A 14751-nucleotide genomic window follows, 5' to 3' on the forward strand; every position below is an offset into this window, starting at 1 on the left:
GGATCTTGGCTGTAGGTATCCGCATGTATACAGTGGGGACGGAAAGTATTCAGACCCCCTTAAATTTTTCACTCTTTATTATATTGCAGCCATTTGCTTAAATCATTTAAGTTCATTTTTTTCCTCATTAATGTACACACAGCACCCAATATTGACAGAAAAACACAGAATTGTTGTTTTTGCAAATTTATTAAAAAAGAAAAACTGAAATATCACATGGTCCTAAGTATTCAGACCCTTTGCTCAGTATTTAGTAGAAACACCCTTTTGATCTAATACAGCCATGAGTCTTTTTGGGAAAGATGCAACAAGTTTTTCACACCTGGATTTGGGGATCTTCTGCCATTCCTCCTTGCAGATCCTCTCCAGTTCTGTCAGGTTGGATGGTAAACGTTAGTGGACAGCCATTTTTCGGTCTCTCCAGAGATGCTCAATTGGGTTTAAGCCAGGGATCTGGCTGGGCCATTCAAGAATAGTCACGGTGAAGCCACTCCTTCGTTATTTTAGCTGTGTGCTTAGGGTCATTGTCTTGTTGGAAGGTAAACCTTCGGCCCAGTCTGAGGTCCTGAGCACTCCGGAGAAGGTTTTCATCCAGGATAACCCTGTACTTGGCCGCATTCATCTTTCCCTTGATTGCAACCAGTTGTCCTGTCCCTGCAGCTGAAAAACACCCCCCCAGCATGATGCTGCCACCACCATGCTTCACTTTTGGGACTGTATTGACAGGTGATGAGCAGTGCCTGGTTTTCTCCACACATACCGCTTAGAGTTAAGGCCAAAAAGTTCTATCTTGGTCTCATCAAACCAGAGAATCTTATTTCTCACCATCTTGGAGTCCTTCAGGTGTTTTTTAGCAAACTCCATGCGGGCTTTCATGTGTCTTGCACTGAGGAGAGGCTTCCTTCGGGCCACTCTGCCATAAAGCCCCGACTGGTGGAGGGCTGCAGTGATGGTCGACTTTCTACAACTTTCTCCCATCTCCCTACTGCATCTCTGTAGCTCAGCCACAGTGATCTTTGGGTTCTTCTTTACCTCTCTCACCAAGGCTCTTCTCCCCCGATAGCTCAGTTTGGCCGGACGGCCAGCTCTAGGAAGGGTTCTGGCCGTCCTAAACGTCTTCCATTTAAGGATTATGGAGGCCACTGTGCTCTTAGGAACCTTAAGTGCAGCAGAAATTTTTTTGTAACCTTGGCCAGATCTGTGCCTTGCCACAATTCTGTCTCTGAGTTCTTCAGGCAGTTCCTTTAACCTCATGATTCTCATTTGCTCTGACATGCACTGTGAGCTGTAAGGTCTTATATAGACAGGTGTGTGGCCTTCCTAATCAAGTCCAATCAGTATAATCAAACACAGCTAGACTCAAATGAAGGTGTAGAACCATCTCAAGGATGATCAGAAGAATTGGACAGCACCTGAGTTAAATACGGTATATGAGTGTCACAGCAAAGGGTCTGAATACTTAGGACCATGTGATATTTCAGTTTTTCTATTTTAATAAATCTGCAAAAATGTCAACAATTCTGTACTTTTCTGTCAATATGGGGTGCTGTGTGTACATTAATGAGGAAAAAAAAATGAACTGAAATGATTTTAGCAAATGGCTGCAACATAACAAAGAGTGAAAAATTTAACGGGGTCGGAATACTTTCCGTCCCCACTGTACTTGCAACTACATGGCCCTTTACAATGTATGGATGAGAACAGCTTCACACTGATCTTTGGCCACAGTGTAGTGTAGCCACGGTTTTTGTGTGGGTTAGTTGCACTTTCCCATAGACCTCTATTATGTCCCACGGTTTAGGTGCATTTTTTGAAAGCGCACCCAAACCATGGGACATAATAGAAGTGTATGAGAAAGGGCAGATAACCCGCACAAAGTGGCCAAAGTGTGAAAGCGCCTTATTATTTTCCCTACTAAAGGATTTGTAATTCTGATAAGGCAATGCTATGATTTAAGCACCTCTTACACACAACTCATCTGCAGAGGTGACACACTTTTTTCCTGGTTCAGAAATTCAGCTTCATGGCTATCTATATCATCTCTTCACCATGGCCTAATCACTAGACATGGAACAGCATTATCACCGCTATTGAAAGAGACAAGAGACAGTAATGGTAATCCATGAAGTAGCAGAGTAATCAGAGTATTTATCCTGAGTAGAAGAGGTGAGTGACAACAAGTCAAACAAGACAAGTCAAACGTTCAAATTCCCTGCCAGGTAAAACAGTAATATATGTATTTGAAATGTATATTTTAAGTCATTTTTAATGAAAATAACAAACATGTTATACTTACCTGCTCTGTACAATGGTATTGCACTGAGCGTCCCAAAACCTCCTCTTCTACGGTCCCCCACCAGCGCTCTCTGCTCCTCCTCTTCTGTGTCTGCCCCCACAGAAAGTGCTTGCTTACATCTGGGAGCAGATGTGCAAGCTTACTTTCAAGTCGGGCTATGTATTTCTATAGACATACACAGTGTGTCTCAGTCCTGCCCCAAGCATGCTTTTTCTGACCCTTTAACCACTTGCCGCCCGCACTATACCTGAAAGACAGCTACACCACGGGCTTCCAATGCCAGGAGGGTGCTCTGTGATCGTCGATTCATTTGGACTCGGTTGATCACAGATCGGGGTAAAGGGCCAATCACAATGGCCCTTTACCACTTGATCAGCTGTCAGCCAATGACAGCTGATCATAGAATGTAAACACAAGCCGGCTTTTCTCTCCTCATGCCAACAGCGTGAGGAGAGAAGAAGAAAGTCGATAACCGGCTTCTGTTACAGGGACATCAGTCCCAACAGTGGCCACCAGTGCTGCGAATCCGCGCCCACCAGTGCTGCCAATCAGTGCCCACCAGCGCTGCTAATTAGTGCCCACCAGCGCCACCTATCAGTGCCCATCAGTGCTGCCAATCAGTGCCTCATCATCAGTGTCACCTATCAGTGCCGCCTATCAGTGCCACCTACCAGTGCCCATCAGTCCCACCTATCAGTGCTGCCTATCAGTGCCACCTCTCAGAGCCCATTGGTGCCACCTATCAGTGCAGCCTCATCAGTGCCTCCTCATCAGTGCCAACCAGTGCCGCCTCATCAGTGCCACCTATCAGTGCCTATCAGTGCAGCCTCATAAGCGCACATCAGTGAAGGAGAAAAATTACGTTTGTAAAATTTTATAATAAACTATAAAAAATGTTTTGTTTGTTTTTTTTTTTTTCAAAATTTTCAGTCTTTTTTTTGTTTGTTTAGCAAAAATGAAAAACCCAGCGGGGATTAAATACCACCAAAAGAAAACTCTGTGTGAAAAAAATGATCAAAATTTTGTTTCGGTACTGTGTTGCATGACCATGCAATTGTCATGCAAAGTGTCAAAGCACTGAAAACTGAAAATTGGCCTAGCCAGCAAGGTGATAAAAGTGTCCAGTAGGCATGTGGTTAAAACCACTGAGACCTCTAATGACATTATATGGGGCAAACAGTATCTTATTTTCAGATTGTACTGAAAAGTGAGCTACTGGGGTTGATTTACTAAAGGCAAATAAGATGTTCACTTTTTAGGGGAATTTGTCCAGAGCTTAGTGAATGCGGCACAGTTTAACTTCGCAAAAAACACCTGATCACATGCAAGGAAAACAAAACAAAAAAAAAACAGCATTTTTGCTTGCACATGACTGGATAATGGAGGATATTCTGGGGATAATTCCCTTGCAAAGTACAATTCCTCCTTGCAAAGTGAACAGCTTATCTGCCTTTAGTAAATCAACCCCACTGTGTTTTATTGAATATAATATACAGTAGAAACAAAGTACAAAAGTGAGTACACCCCTCACATTTTTTGTAAATTATTTATTATAACTTTTCACTAAAGAACACTAAAGAAATGGCACTTTTGCTACAATGTAAAGTAGTGAGTGTACAGATTGTATAACAGTGTAAATTTGCTGTTCCCTCAAAATAACTCAATACATAGCCATTAATGTCTAAAGCGCTGGCAACAAAAGTGAGTACACGCCTAAGTGAAAATGTCCAAACTGGGCCCAAAGTGTCAATATTTTGTGTGGCCACCATTATTTTCTGGGACTGCCTTAACCCTCTTGGGCATGGAGTTCACCAGAGATTCACAGGTTGCCACTGGAGTCCTCTTCCACTCCTCCATGACGACATCACGGAGCTGGTGGATGTTAGGAGACCTTGTGCTCCTCCACCTTCCATTTGAGGATGTCCCACAGATGCTCAATAGGGTTTAGGTTTGAAAACATGTTGGCCAGTCCATCACCTTTACCCTCAACTTCTTTAGCAAGGCAGTGGTCATCATGTTGGAATACTGCACTGCGGCCCAGTCTCCAAAGGGAGGGGATCATGCTCTGCTTCAGTATGTCACAGTACATGTTGGCATTCATGGTTGCCTCAATGAACTGTAGCGCCCCAGTGCCGGCAGCACTCATGCAGCCCCAGACCATGACACTCCCACCACCATGCTTGACTGTAGGCAAGACACACTTGTCTTTGTACTCCTCCCCTGGTTGCCGCCACACACGCTTGACACTATCTAAACCAAATAAGTTTATCTTGGTCTCATCAGAACACAGGATATGGTTCCAGTAATCATATTCATATAATCATAATACGTCTATTTCCCAAAGACAACCTCTGGATATGACGCTGAGCATGTGCACTCAACTTCTTTGCTCGACCATGGCGAGGCCTGTTCTGAGTGGAGCCTGACCTGTTAAACCGCTGTATGGTCTTGGCCACCGTGCTGCAGTTCAGTTTCAGCGTCTTGGCAATCTTCTTATAGCCTAGGCCATCTTTATGTAGAGCAACAATTCTTTTTTTCAGACCCTCGGAGCATTCTTTGTCATAAGGTGCCATGTTGAACTTCCAGTGACCAGTATGAGAAAGTGAGAGCGATAACACCAAATTTAACACACCTGCTCCCCATTCATACCTGAGACCTTGTAACACTAACAAGTCACATGACAACAGGGAGGGAAAATGGCTAATTGGTCCCAATTTGGACATTTTCACTTAGGGGTGTACTCACTTTTGTTGCCAGCGGTTTAGACATTAATGGCTGTGTGTTGAGTTATTTTGAGGGGAAAGCAAATTGACACTGTTAGGTGTACTCTCACTACTTTACATTGAAGCAAAGTGTCATTTCTTCAGTGTTGTCACATGAAAAGATATAATAATATATTTACAAAAGTGTGAGGGGTGTACTCACTTTTGTGAGATACTGTATATTCCCTTAACCTTTGCATTAGGAATGATAAAAAAGCATTTGCTGACAGGGTGAAAATAATAAATATGGTCTCAAATTTTCGACTGCCTAAAAAACCTTTAAACGGATCCTAGCTTACGATTCAAAGAAAATATGCCGCACACCAGTGACATCTTGGAAATCTAGTTAGCTCTATTGAACAGGCTAAACAGCACACACTGTGGGCCTTCCACCTGAGGCCACCCCTGATCCTAGTTAGTTACTTAGTCCAACCCTGAAATTACTTAACGATCTTCAAAATAGGCAAATACAAAAGTTGACAAATCAAAGAAGGATCTGGCTAGCCAGAAATCACCCAAGATCCAGGATACCATAAAAACATGACTGAATTTTACTGTGTCATATAGCAGAACCTACCTTCTGCAATATCCCCACACTGCTCCAGTGTTATACTTGATAAAGGATAGATGGGTACTAGGTCAATGGCACCGAGACATGGATGTATTCCATCATGTAAAGATAGGTTGATAGATGCAAAGCCTTCCACACAAGACGACACAACAGATTTACCTATAGATACAAAATCAGAGATTCATAAAAAGGGTCCAGTTCAGAAAAAATACTATTATTTGTAAGAATGTCTCATGTCAATGGCTGACTCACAAATATTCTGTTAAATTAAATAACACACTCTAGATTTCTATAAAAAAATTGTAGCATGTAACTGACATGTATTTTTAGTAATCATCAAAAGAGGTTATATTCACAAGGTAGACATGTTTCATACATCGTGGACATTTCCAAACCCGGCCTAGATTTTTTGGTTTAATTTGTATACATTTTTACACTGTTGTCCCCAATAAGTCATGGGTAGCCATTTTCCACTACCCTATAGATGGCCTGACTTTAAGCCAACAAAAGCTTGACACTTTTTTTGCTAGCAGCTCAGCAAACCTTAGGCAAGTCCTGGAGAAAAAAAAGTAAACATCCATGAGGTCGGAAATCAAAATAACTTCATGTCTAGTCCATGAAAAACTCTCAAGCATTTTAAGTTACCCCAACAGCAAATTCCGTAAAATATGGGACCCCTGAATTTAATACGTCATATCTTCATTGAACTGCTTGTATCTGAAGCTACCTATGAAACCACCCTTGGTGTAAACCCACCTAATCCCTCTCCTCCAGATTTCCCCTCCCATACCCAAATCCCACACTTGCCCCATGACTTGATCACCTTGTCTCTTCTCTCGCTCTCATTTCCCACTTTTTTCTTTCTGCTTTTCTAGCCTCCTTAGACTTCAAGCCTACCTTACGCTGTAGTGTACCCGAGCCAGGCACCCATTACAAACTTATTGGCTAGTTTACGGGCCAGTATAGCAATTCGTGAAAGACCTTAGAAACAGACTTTCTTTGTGGAATTCTTTTGTACCTTTCTTTTATGCTGTGTATACAATTTGGTACAAATTTGCCAAATAAAATTTTGTTGCCAGAGATCACCATAAGAAATTGAAAGGCAAACATTTGGTGACATCCATTGTAGGTTGTGCTGGCCAGTAGCCTGTTTTCAGCTATCATCCATGTTATATTTTTCCACACTTCCCCATGGAACAGTTATCCAGTTCCACTTATTTAGCACTGAAGTTTGTCTGCATGTGATTCTTCAAATCCTCTATTAACAAAGTATTTTTTATAGGAACATTCTATGTGTGTTTTAAATTAAAGAATATCGGCACATCAAACACAGCCTTCATTAATGCTACAAGTTTTACCATGGCTCAGCCTGTATGTTCTTAATAGTACACACTGCATTTCTCAGAATACTGAGCTGAGCATTTCCTCCCTATCACATCTAAGCAGTCCACATGACTATAGAGTCACACACGTGGGTGTACATAAAGTGCTAAATGATAACCCACTCCCTCCCTCCCCCTCCATGCCCATTAACCAGCTAAACACAATGGGGTTGGGATATTACATGTAGATTAATGGAGGCTTCATCTCCCTCTTAATCTAAGATACAGGCTGGAGGGGAGTCACAGCCTGTGACTGTCAGAAATCTGACCACACCATGTTATTGCCAAAAAAATAAAAATTTTGATTTGATTTCAAATATACAATATATTTGTATGGCAATTTAAAACAGTTTATTGACAATATTCATTTTTACTCTGTATTCCAAAGGCTGTTTTTTTTTATTTTGAACATGTGACCAGCAGCAGAGTTATCAAAGCTCCTCCTGCTTATATTTCCCTGCAGACAAGCCAAAATCTGCTGCTGTTAGAGTCTTTTCTCTCTATCATAGAGAAGCATAATTAGCCACAATCATTTACTATTTCAGCTCCCCAACTTGTGGCATGTGTCCTGCTAACCAATTTATGAACAGCCTTGCCTTCTAAAATATTACTTCACCCAAAACTACTATCTCTAGGTTTTGGTAGATGCTGGAGAGTTAAATCACATAATGCCTTATGTGACTATGGTGGTGATATTTCTGCACTGAGTTTCCTGCTCTGCACACTTACTGTAGCCAACTGTTTTCTTTTGCACCATAGAAAATGCAATAGGAGCAGTAACAACACCTGAAACTCCAATGGAGAGTCGGGATCAGAGCCAGAATCTATGGCAGGGAGTCACCACTCAAGTCCACAATATCTAGAAGGTAAATGTATGTAAGGTCCTTTGCGCTATCAAAGTGAATGTATAATATAGTACTCTGATAAATTGCAGCTAGATCTAAAGTGTATGAGTGCACTAAATTGGTTTAAAATAAATAAGTGATCAGCGCAACTTAATATTATAAATATAGATGATTTAGCACTGTGCGATCTGTGCAAAAATTACTAAAAAATGCGACTGTGCAAAAAAAAACGCTAAAGATGCTGTGCAAAATTGCTAGGTGCAAATATGAGCTTGTGCTTAAATAAATCAATGCCAATGAATGCTCATACTATAAATAATTGTAGATGATTTAGTACTGTGTGATAATCTGTGCAAAAATTGCTAAAAAATGTGACTGCACAAAAAAAAACGCTAAAAGATGCTGTGCAAAATTGCTAGGTGCAAATATGGGCTTGTGTTCAAATAAATCAATACCAATGAACGCTCAAAAATTATATAAATATCAATAATAATATTCCTATGCATATGTAATATATCAATGGGACAAATTATTATAGATGAATGTAGCAATAATCCATATAATCTCTCTTTATAACACTGCTGACACAACAAATAGTGGTGGCCTACTGATAGATGATTTAGCACTGTGCGATAATCTGTGCAAAAATTGCTAAAAATGCGACTGTGCAGAAAAACGCTAAAAATGCTGTGCAAAATTGCTAGGTGCAAGTTTGAGCTTGTGCTCAAATAAATCAATGCCAATGAAGCTCATACTATAAATAAATGTAGATGATTCAGCACTGTGCGATAATCTGTGCAAAAATTGCTAAAAAATGCGACTGTTGAAAAACACAGCTAAAGATGCTGTGCAAAATTGCTAGGTGCAAATATGAGCTTATGTTCAAATAAATCAATACCAATGAACGCTCATGGCGCTGTGCAAAATACAAATATGAATCTGTGCACATAAGATGATTTCGGTGCAAAAAAAAATATAAAAATATCAATAATAAAATTCCTATGCATATGCAATATATCAATGAGATACATGTGATTCATATAGATGAATGTAGCAATAATCTGTATAATCTCTCTTTATCACACTGTTGACAGAACAAATAGTGGTGCTGCAATAGTTCATGAAGTGAAGATAAATAAAGTCTATGATAAATCAAAGTGCAGACAGTGCTTCAATAAGTGCTCTTCAATAAAATCGCCGGTGTGTCACTCTTCGTGTGTATTACTCAGTGTTCACTAGACTCTTACCTCCATATGGATAGTGAAAAGCAGTGGAGATGGGTATAGCTGGAGACCTTTCCAAGATGTTGTGATGGTAGATGGCCCTCTCCAGGTATTGTATATTAGATGGTGGCTCCGGCTTAGTCCATACGGACGTTCATTCCCAGCGGATATGTACAGGGGTGAAAAAAACAGCAGATCTGTAATTTGGACAGCGTTACAGGTGCCTCTTACATCACTTCCGGTTCTCGTATGGTCCGGTCACTTCCTATGCATTACATCACACCACATGACTTCCTCAGGGGATTATGAGGAAGTACAAGTATACATACACAGAACTGTGCCTATTTTATTAAAAAGTGCTGTTATTTTCTGAACTACATTTTTACAGTCAGGTTTCTAAACATCTAAACCTCTGAAAAGCGATTCGCAGTGGAATGCTTTTCTGACGTGGTTGACAGGCGGCTGGGGGGAAATATATCACCTCCTCACTGCTTGTTTTAACTATGATAAGCTAGCACCACCACACTGCAACCTCAGGGATCACGGTTGAACCACGGGGATCACAGGCATGGCCCTAGTCACATGAATGGGGCATGTTCGGCGGTTGTACTGCCCGCAGCATGCAACATGTGGTAACATTGTTGCCGTGTCCATGACATGTGTTCAACCCTGTTCGACCATCATTGCAGCTTAAGGGGCGCTGTAAATCAATGCCTCAACCATCTGCCTATTTTTACCACCCTCCCTGGCCACCTGCGTAAATGATCCCTATCTTCAACTGCTGGTTGACAGGTTTGCTATGTTTTTTTTTTTTTTTCATTATCTTTTTCTTGTGATTTTTCAAATAATATTCACTTTAATGCTTGTCATAGGATTGTCACTATATATATTGTACAACATATGTACAGGACGCCAAGGTTGGGTTCTGGATAGGTGCTATGTAGCATTTGGGTTGTGGTCCCTTTAAGGAAAGTGTGTGAGTAGTCAGGGGGTCACCCGAGATGGGTGAGGAATTTCCGGGATAGCCATGTTAAGGAGAGGACTGACTCGCAGACCTCTCTGTGTTAGCAGAGAGGTATTTGGGACCTGGAATTTCGGAGGCCCTGAAGTGGGTTTGGGGTGGGAAAAGGGCCTCCACTCCTGACTACAGGGACTCCAGACCCCACAGGGTTAAGAGCCACAGGAAGCAGTATTAGGTGTGATGGTGTGTGAGTAGGAGTGGAGAGAGACCTGTTTGGAATGCTGCATGTTGGCTGGAAGCTACCAGATAGCCAGACTGGGAATGTGCTAACCCTGGGATAAACTCCCATCTATGAACTGAGTATTTCGTTATTTTTTGTTTATGCTGTCTTTGTGTTGAAGACAAGTGGATATTTGTGTTGTTTTTTTTTGTTTTTTTTTTTGCTGCTGGAAGCAACTTTTCTTTATGTTTTGCCTGAAGAAAAATAAAAACCTTTTTTTTTTGTTTCATTTTAAACGGCTTTGCACATGATCCCAGGGAGCTATAACCCCCAAACTTTACAACTGGTATCTTGGATGCTGGCAGAGTGCATTGCAGCCGCAAAAGCCCTTTAAACCTGCAAATGACATTTAAAGAGACAGTGTACATATTGCATGTCTTGGGTGAAATCAGTTCAGGCACTGCAAGCAGCAGGAAAAGACATGGAGGAGGTCATCAAGGCACTTATGCAAGCCACCGTGACCCAGCAGCAAGCCTCCATGGAGGCGAACCGTCGCCATGAAGAGGCAATGGCTCAGCAGAAGCAGGCCCTGGCACAGGCTGTAGCCGCACAGAAGGAAAATAACTGTTTACTGGCTGCTCAGTTTTCAGCCCAGCAGGAAACCACACAGGCACAAGTGGCTGCCTTGCAGGAGGCAGTGTAGCGTCTTGCTCAGGGACGGGAGCAAGCGGCTGTTGGCCCTGGGAACCAAGTAGCCTTGGGTGCACAGCCATGTTTTGCAAAAAGTGACACCCAATGATGACGTGGAGGCCTTTTTCACCACCTTTGAGAGGCTAGTGGAGAGAAAGGGGTGGCCCCATGACCAATGGGCTGGTGTTATCACCCCCTTTCTTATCAGTGACCCACAAAAGGCCTACTTTGACCTGCCATCCGAGCACATCAGAGACTATGAGCGCCTAAAGGCAGAGATCCTGGCCCCCCTGGGGGTGACCATGGCCATCCGGGCTCAGAAGGTGTACCCCCAGAGGTACCAACCTGGCCAACCACCAAGGTCTCAAATGCATGAACTGGTGCAGCTGGTCAAAAAATGGCTGCAGCCAGAAAAGTTAACAGGCCCACAAATGGTGGAACGTGTGGTGATGGACAGGCACCTGCGGTCCCTGCCGGATGACCTGCAGCGCTGGGTAAGCCGCGGAGAACCTGCAACCGCGGACCAGCTGGTAGAGTTGGTCGAAAGATACACCATGGTGGAGGACCTGCTCAGGCCTGCCAAGCGTCAGGAACCCACATTAAGGGCAGCAAGGCCAGCTGAAGTGCCTAGGAGGGAAGCCCTACCAGACATTGAAACCCGCAAACCTGCATCATCTTCCACAGAACCATGGAGGTCAGACCCTGTCCTAAGGATGGGGGACATACAGTGTTGGCGATGCCCACTTCAGGAGGTGCCTATGGATTGCGGGGCAAGTGGGAGAGCCTCTTGCTATGTCCAAAGGGCATGTATAGGTGAACCACCTTCCTGCCAGGGCTCTACAGGACTCTGGCAGCATGGTGACACTGGTACTTGCCAGGGTCATCGGAAGACTCAGCCCATTAGGTAAGACTCTACTGGTAGTATGCATCCATGGGGACACCAGGGAGTACCCCCTGGTCCCAGTGTCCATTGCTTATGGCCATACCTTGGTGACCCAAGAGGTTGAGGTGGTGAAACTCTTAATGCATGATGTTATACTGGGGCAGAACTGTCCACTTTTTCTTGAACTATGGAACCAGGTATAGAGCGGACTTCCAGGACAGCCAAGAGGACTGGGGACACTGGGCCTGAACCCCCCCTCCCCCACAACGCACACCCCTATTGTGGAGATACCTGTCACTGATAAGGATAATGCAGAGAATGTTAATATAGGTGATAATGTTCATGTTGCAGGTCTCAAAACCAAGTTGAACTCTGAGGGGAGTCTCTACCTTGCAGGTCATGTTGGGGGAGGATGAAGGCGAACTCTCCCCATTACATATCCCGGTTGAGCAGGATGAAGGGGAAACTTCCTCTAGGCCAGTGAACCCAGACCTGGACATATCCAGAGGTGCGTTTGGCACCACACAGTTACAGGATCCTACCTTGGTCAATGCTCGAGAGCAGGTTTCTGTTATTGATGGGGTCCCAGAAATACCTGGTGCAAATCAGAGGTTTCCTCATTTTGCGTTGAATGGGGATGTGCTTTATCGAGTGGCTGAAAGCCGAGGGGAAACTGTAGAGCAATTGCTGGTTCCCCATCCTTGGAGGCAAATGCTCCTCGATCTAACCCACAACGACGCACTGGGAGGACACCTGGGGGCTGAAAAAACAGAGGTCAGGATAACCAACCAGTTTTACTGGCTAGGGGTGAAGGCAGAGGTTAAAAGATACTGTGCATCTTGTCAGACTTGCCAGTTAACTGCCCCAGTGTGCCACTACAGAAACCCCCTGGTGCCTGGTGAATTGTTTCACATGTTTTCACAGACTGGGTTCTCCAAAAGAGATACTGACAGACCAGGGCACTCCTTCTATGTCAAAGGTGATGGCGAACTTGTGCAAACTGTTTCAGATCAAGCAGTTGCGGACGTCCGTCTATCACCCGCAGACAGATGGCCTTGTTGAGACGTTTAAATCAGAAAATAGTTTTTATTGTGAAAGAAACACATGCCATTTTAACAGACTGCTTCAAATATGTGTTTTACATTACTTTGTGAAATACTGCAAAAAACGCCCCAGTACAGAACCTCTGTAGAACTGTCCGACAAAAGTTATACATAATGCCGGATGTTATACAACAGAAATATGCATGTTTTTTTCCGTAGATAAAAAATGTTGCTGTATAAAATTATTCAGTGAGAAAAAAGATTCTACAATTAAAAAAAAGAATAGAAGAAAAAGAAAAAAAAAAAAGGGAGAAACAACGAACTAATTAACTTGTGAACATTTGCGGAATGGAAAAACAGTCGCGCATACATAAATGATGCATTATTCTTCACAATTAATGAGTGTTTATAAATGAAATATAGTCCAAAAAAGGTATATATGATTAAGTGTCCAAAACCATAAAAAGTCTATACAGTGAAGAAAAAGGTGTCCTTTAATTCTTGTCCCAAATGTCCCAAGGGACAGACAGGACAAATGTATTCTCTTACCAGATAGTTAGACCTATCAAGGCCTGTATGTGCATCAGTGATCAAGGCCTGTATGTGCATCAGTGATCACCACTCAATCACCACTCACTTCAGGCATAAGCCGTCTCTGCTATTCAGCTGCTTACTGGATGAGGAAAAACTCATTGCACAGCGTTCAGTAAAAGCATGAGTTTAATAAAATGATCTACTTACAGCAGCAAAAAGTTAAATGGGCATTGAGAAACAAGCACTCGTCCTACACTCTCCAAGGGCACCACAACGTCACAGCTATTTCCTTGCCTTGTCTGACGTATGTTTCATCTAAACAGAAGTCTTCTGTGAGGCAGTAAGCGCTACTGCCTGGAGCAGTCTGGCCAGAAGTGGTCTTCATGGAAGAATTGCGGCCAAAAAGCCATGCCTTTGACTTGGAAACAAGACTAAGCGACTCAACTATGCACAGGAACTGGGGTGCAGAAAAATGGCAGCAGGTGCACTGGATTGATGAGTCAAAATTTGAAATATTTGGCTGTAGTAGGAGGCAGTTTGTTTGCCGAAGGGCTGCAAAGCAGTGCAATAATGAGTGTTTGCAGGCAACAGTGAAGCATGGTGGAGGTTCCTTCCTGGGGCTGAATTTCTGCAAATGGAGATCGAGATTTGGTCAGAATCATTGGTGTCCTCAATGCTGGCAGATACTTATCCATTATGCCATACCATCAGGGAGGCGTGTGATTGGTCCCAAATTTATTCTGCAGCAGGACAAAAACGCCAAATATACAGCCAATGTCATTAAGAACTATCTTCAGTGTAAAGAAGAAAATAAGTCCTGGAAGTTATGGTTTGGCCCCCACAGAGCCCTGATCTCAACATCTGTCTGGGATTACATGAAGAGACAGAAGGATTTGAGGCAGCCTCCATCCACAGAAGATTTGTGATTAGTTCTCTAAGATGTTTTGAACAACCTACCTGCCAAGTTCCTTCAAAAACAGTGTGCAAGTGTACCTAGAAGAATTGATGCTGTTTTAAAAAGCAAAGGGCAGTCACACAAAATTTTGATTTGATTTGGATTTCTCATTTGTTCATTTAATGTATATTTTGTTAATTGATAAAAAATAAAATTATTAACACTTCTATTTCTGAAAGCATTCCTAATTTACAGCATTCACACCTGCCTACAACTTTTGCACAATAATGTATATACACACACACACACACACACACACACATATATATATATTAGTAAACTCTTAGAGAAAATACAATTCCTGTTACTGTAGGGATTCCACCAAAATGCTCAGAAAATACATGTACAAATTCATGTGTCCAAGTAAGGCATTAAACATTTTATGT

At 42.6% G+C, this 14751-nt stretch overlaps 1 protein-coding gene across 2 annotated transcripts in view; it reads right to left on the reverse strand.

The window, feature by feature from the left end:
• Nucleotides 1-14751, reverse strand: part of FTCDNL1 (formiminotransferase cyclodeaminase N-terminal like) — a 107674-nt gene that overhangs the window by 24132 nt on the left and 68791 nt on the right. For both annotated transcript variants that reach the window (XM_073633450.1, XM_073633451.1), the window contains exon 4: nt 5636-5788. In XM_073633450.1, coding sequence (XP_073489551.1) covers nt 5636-5788 — 153 coding nt within the window. The remainder of the gene's footprint in view (nt 1-5635; nt 5789-14751) is intronic.

Source organism: Aquarana catesbeiana, linkage group LG06 (assembly GCF_042186555.1).
Source record: "Aquarana catesbeiana isolate 2022-GZ linkage group LG06, ASM4218655v1, whole genome shotgun sequence".
Taxonomy (NCBI): domain Eukaryota; kingdom Metazoa; phylum Chordata; class Amphibia; order Anura; family Ranidae; genus Aquarana; species Aquarana catesbeiana.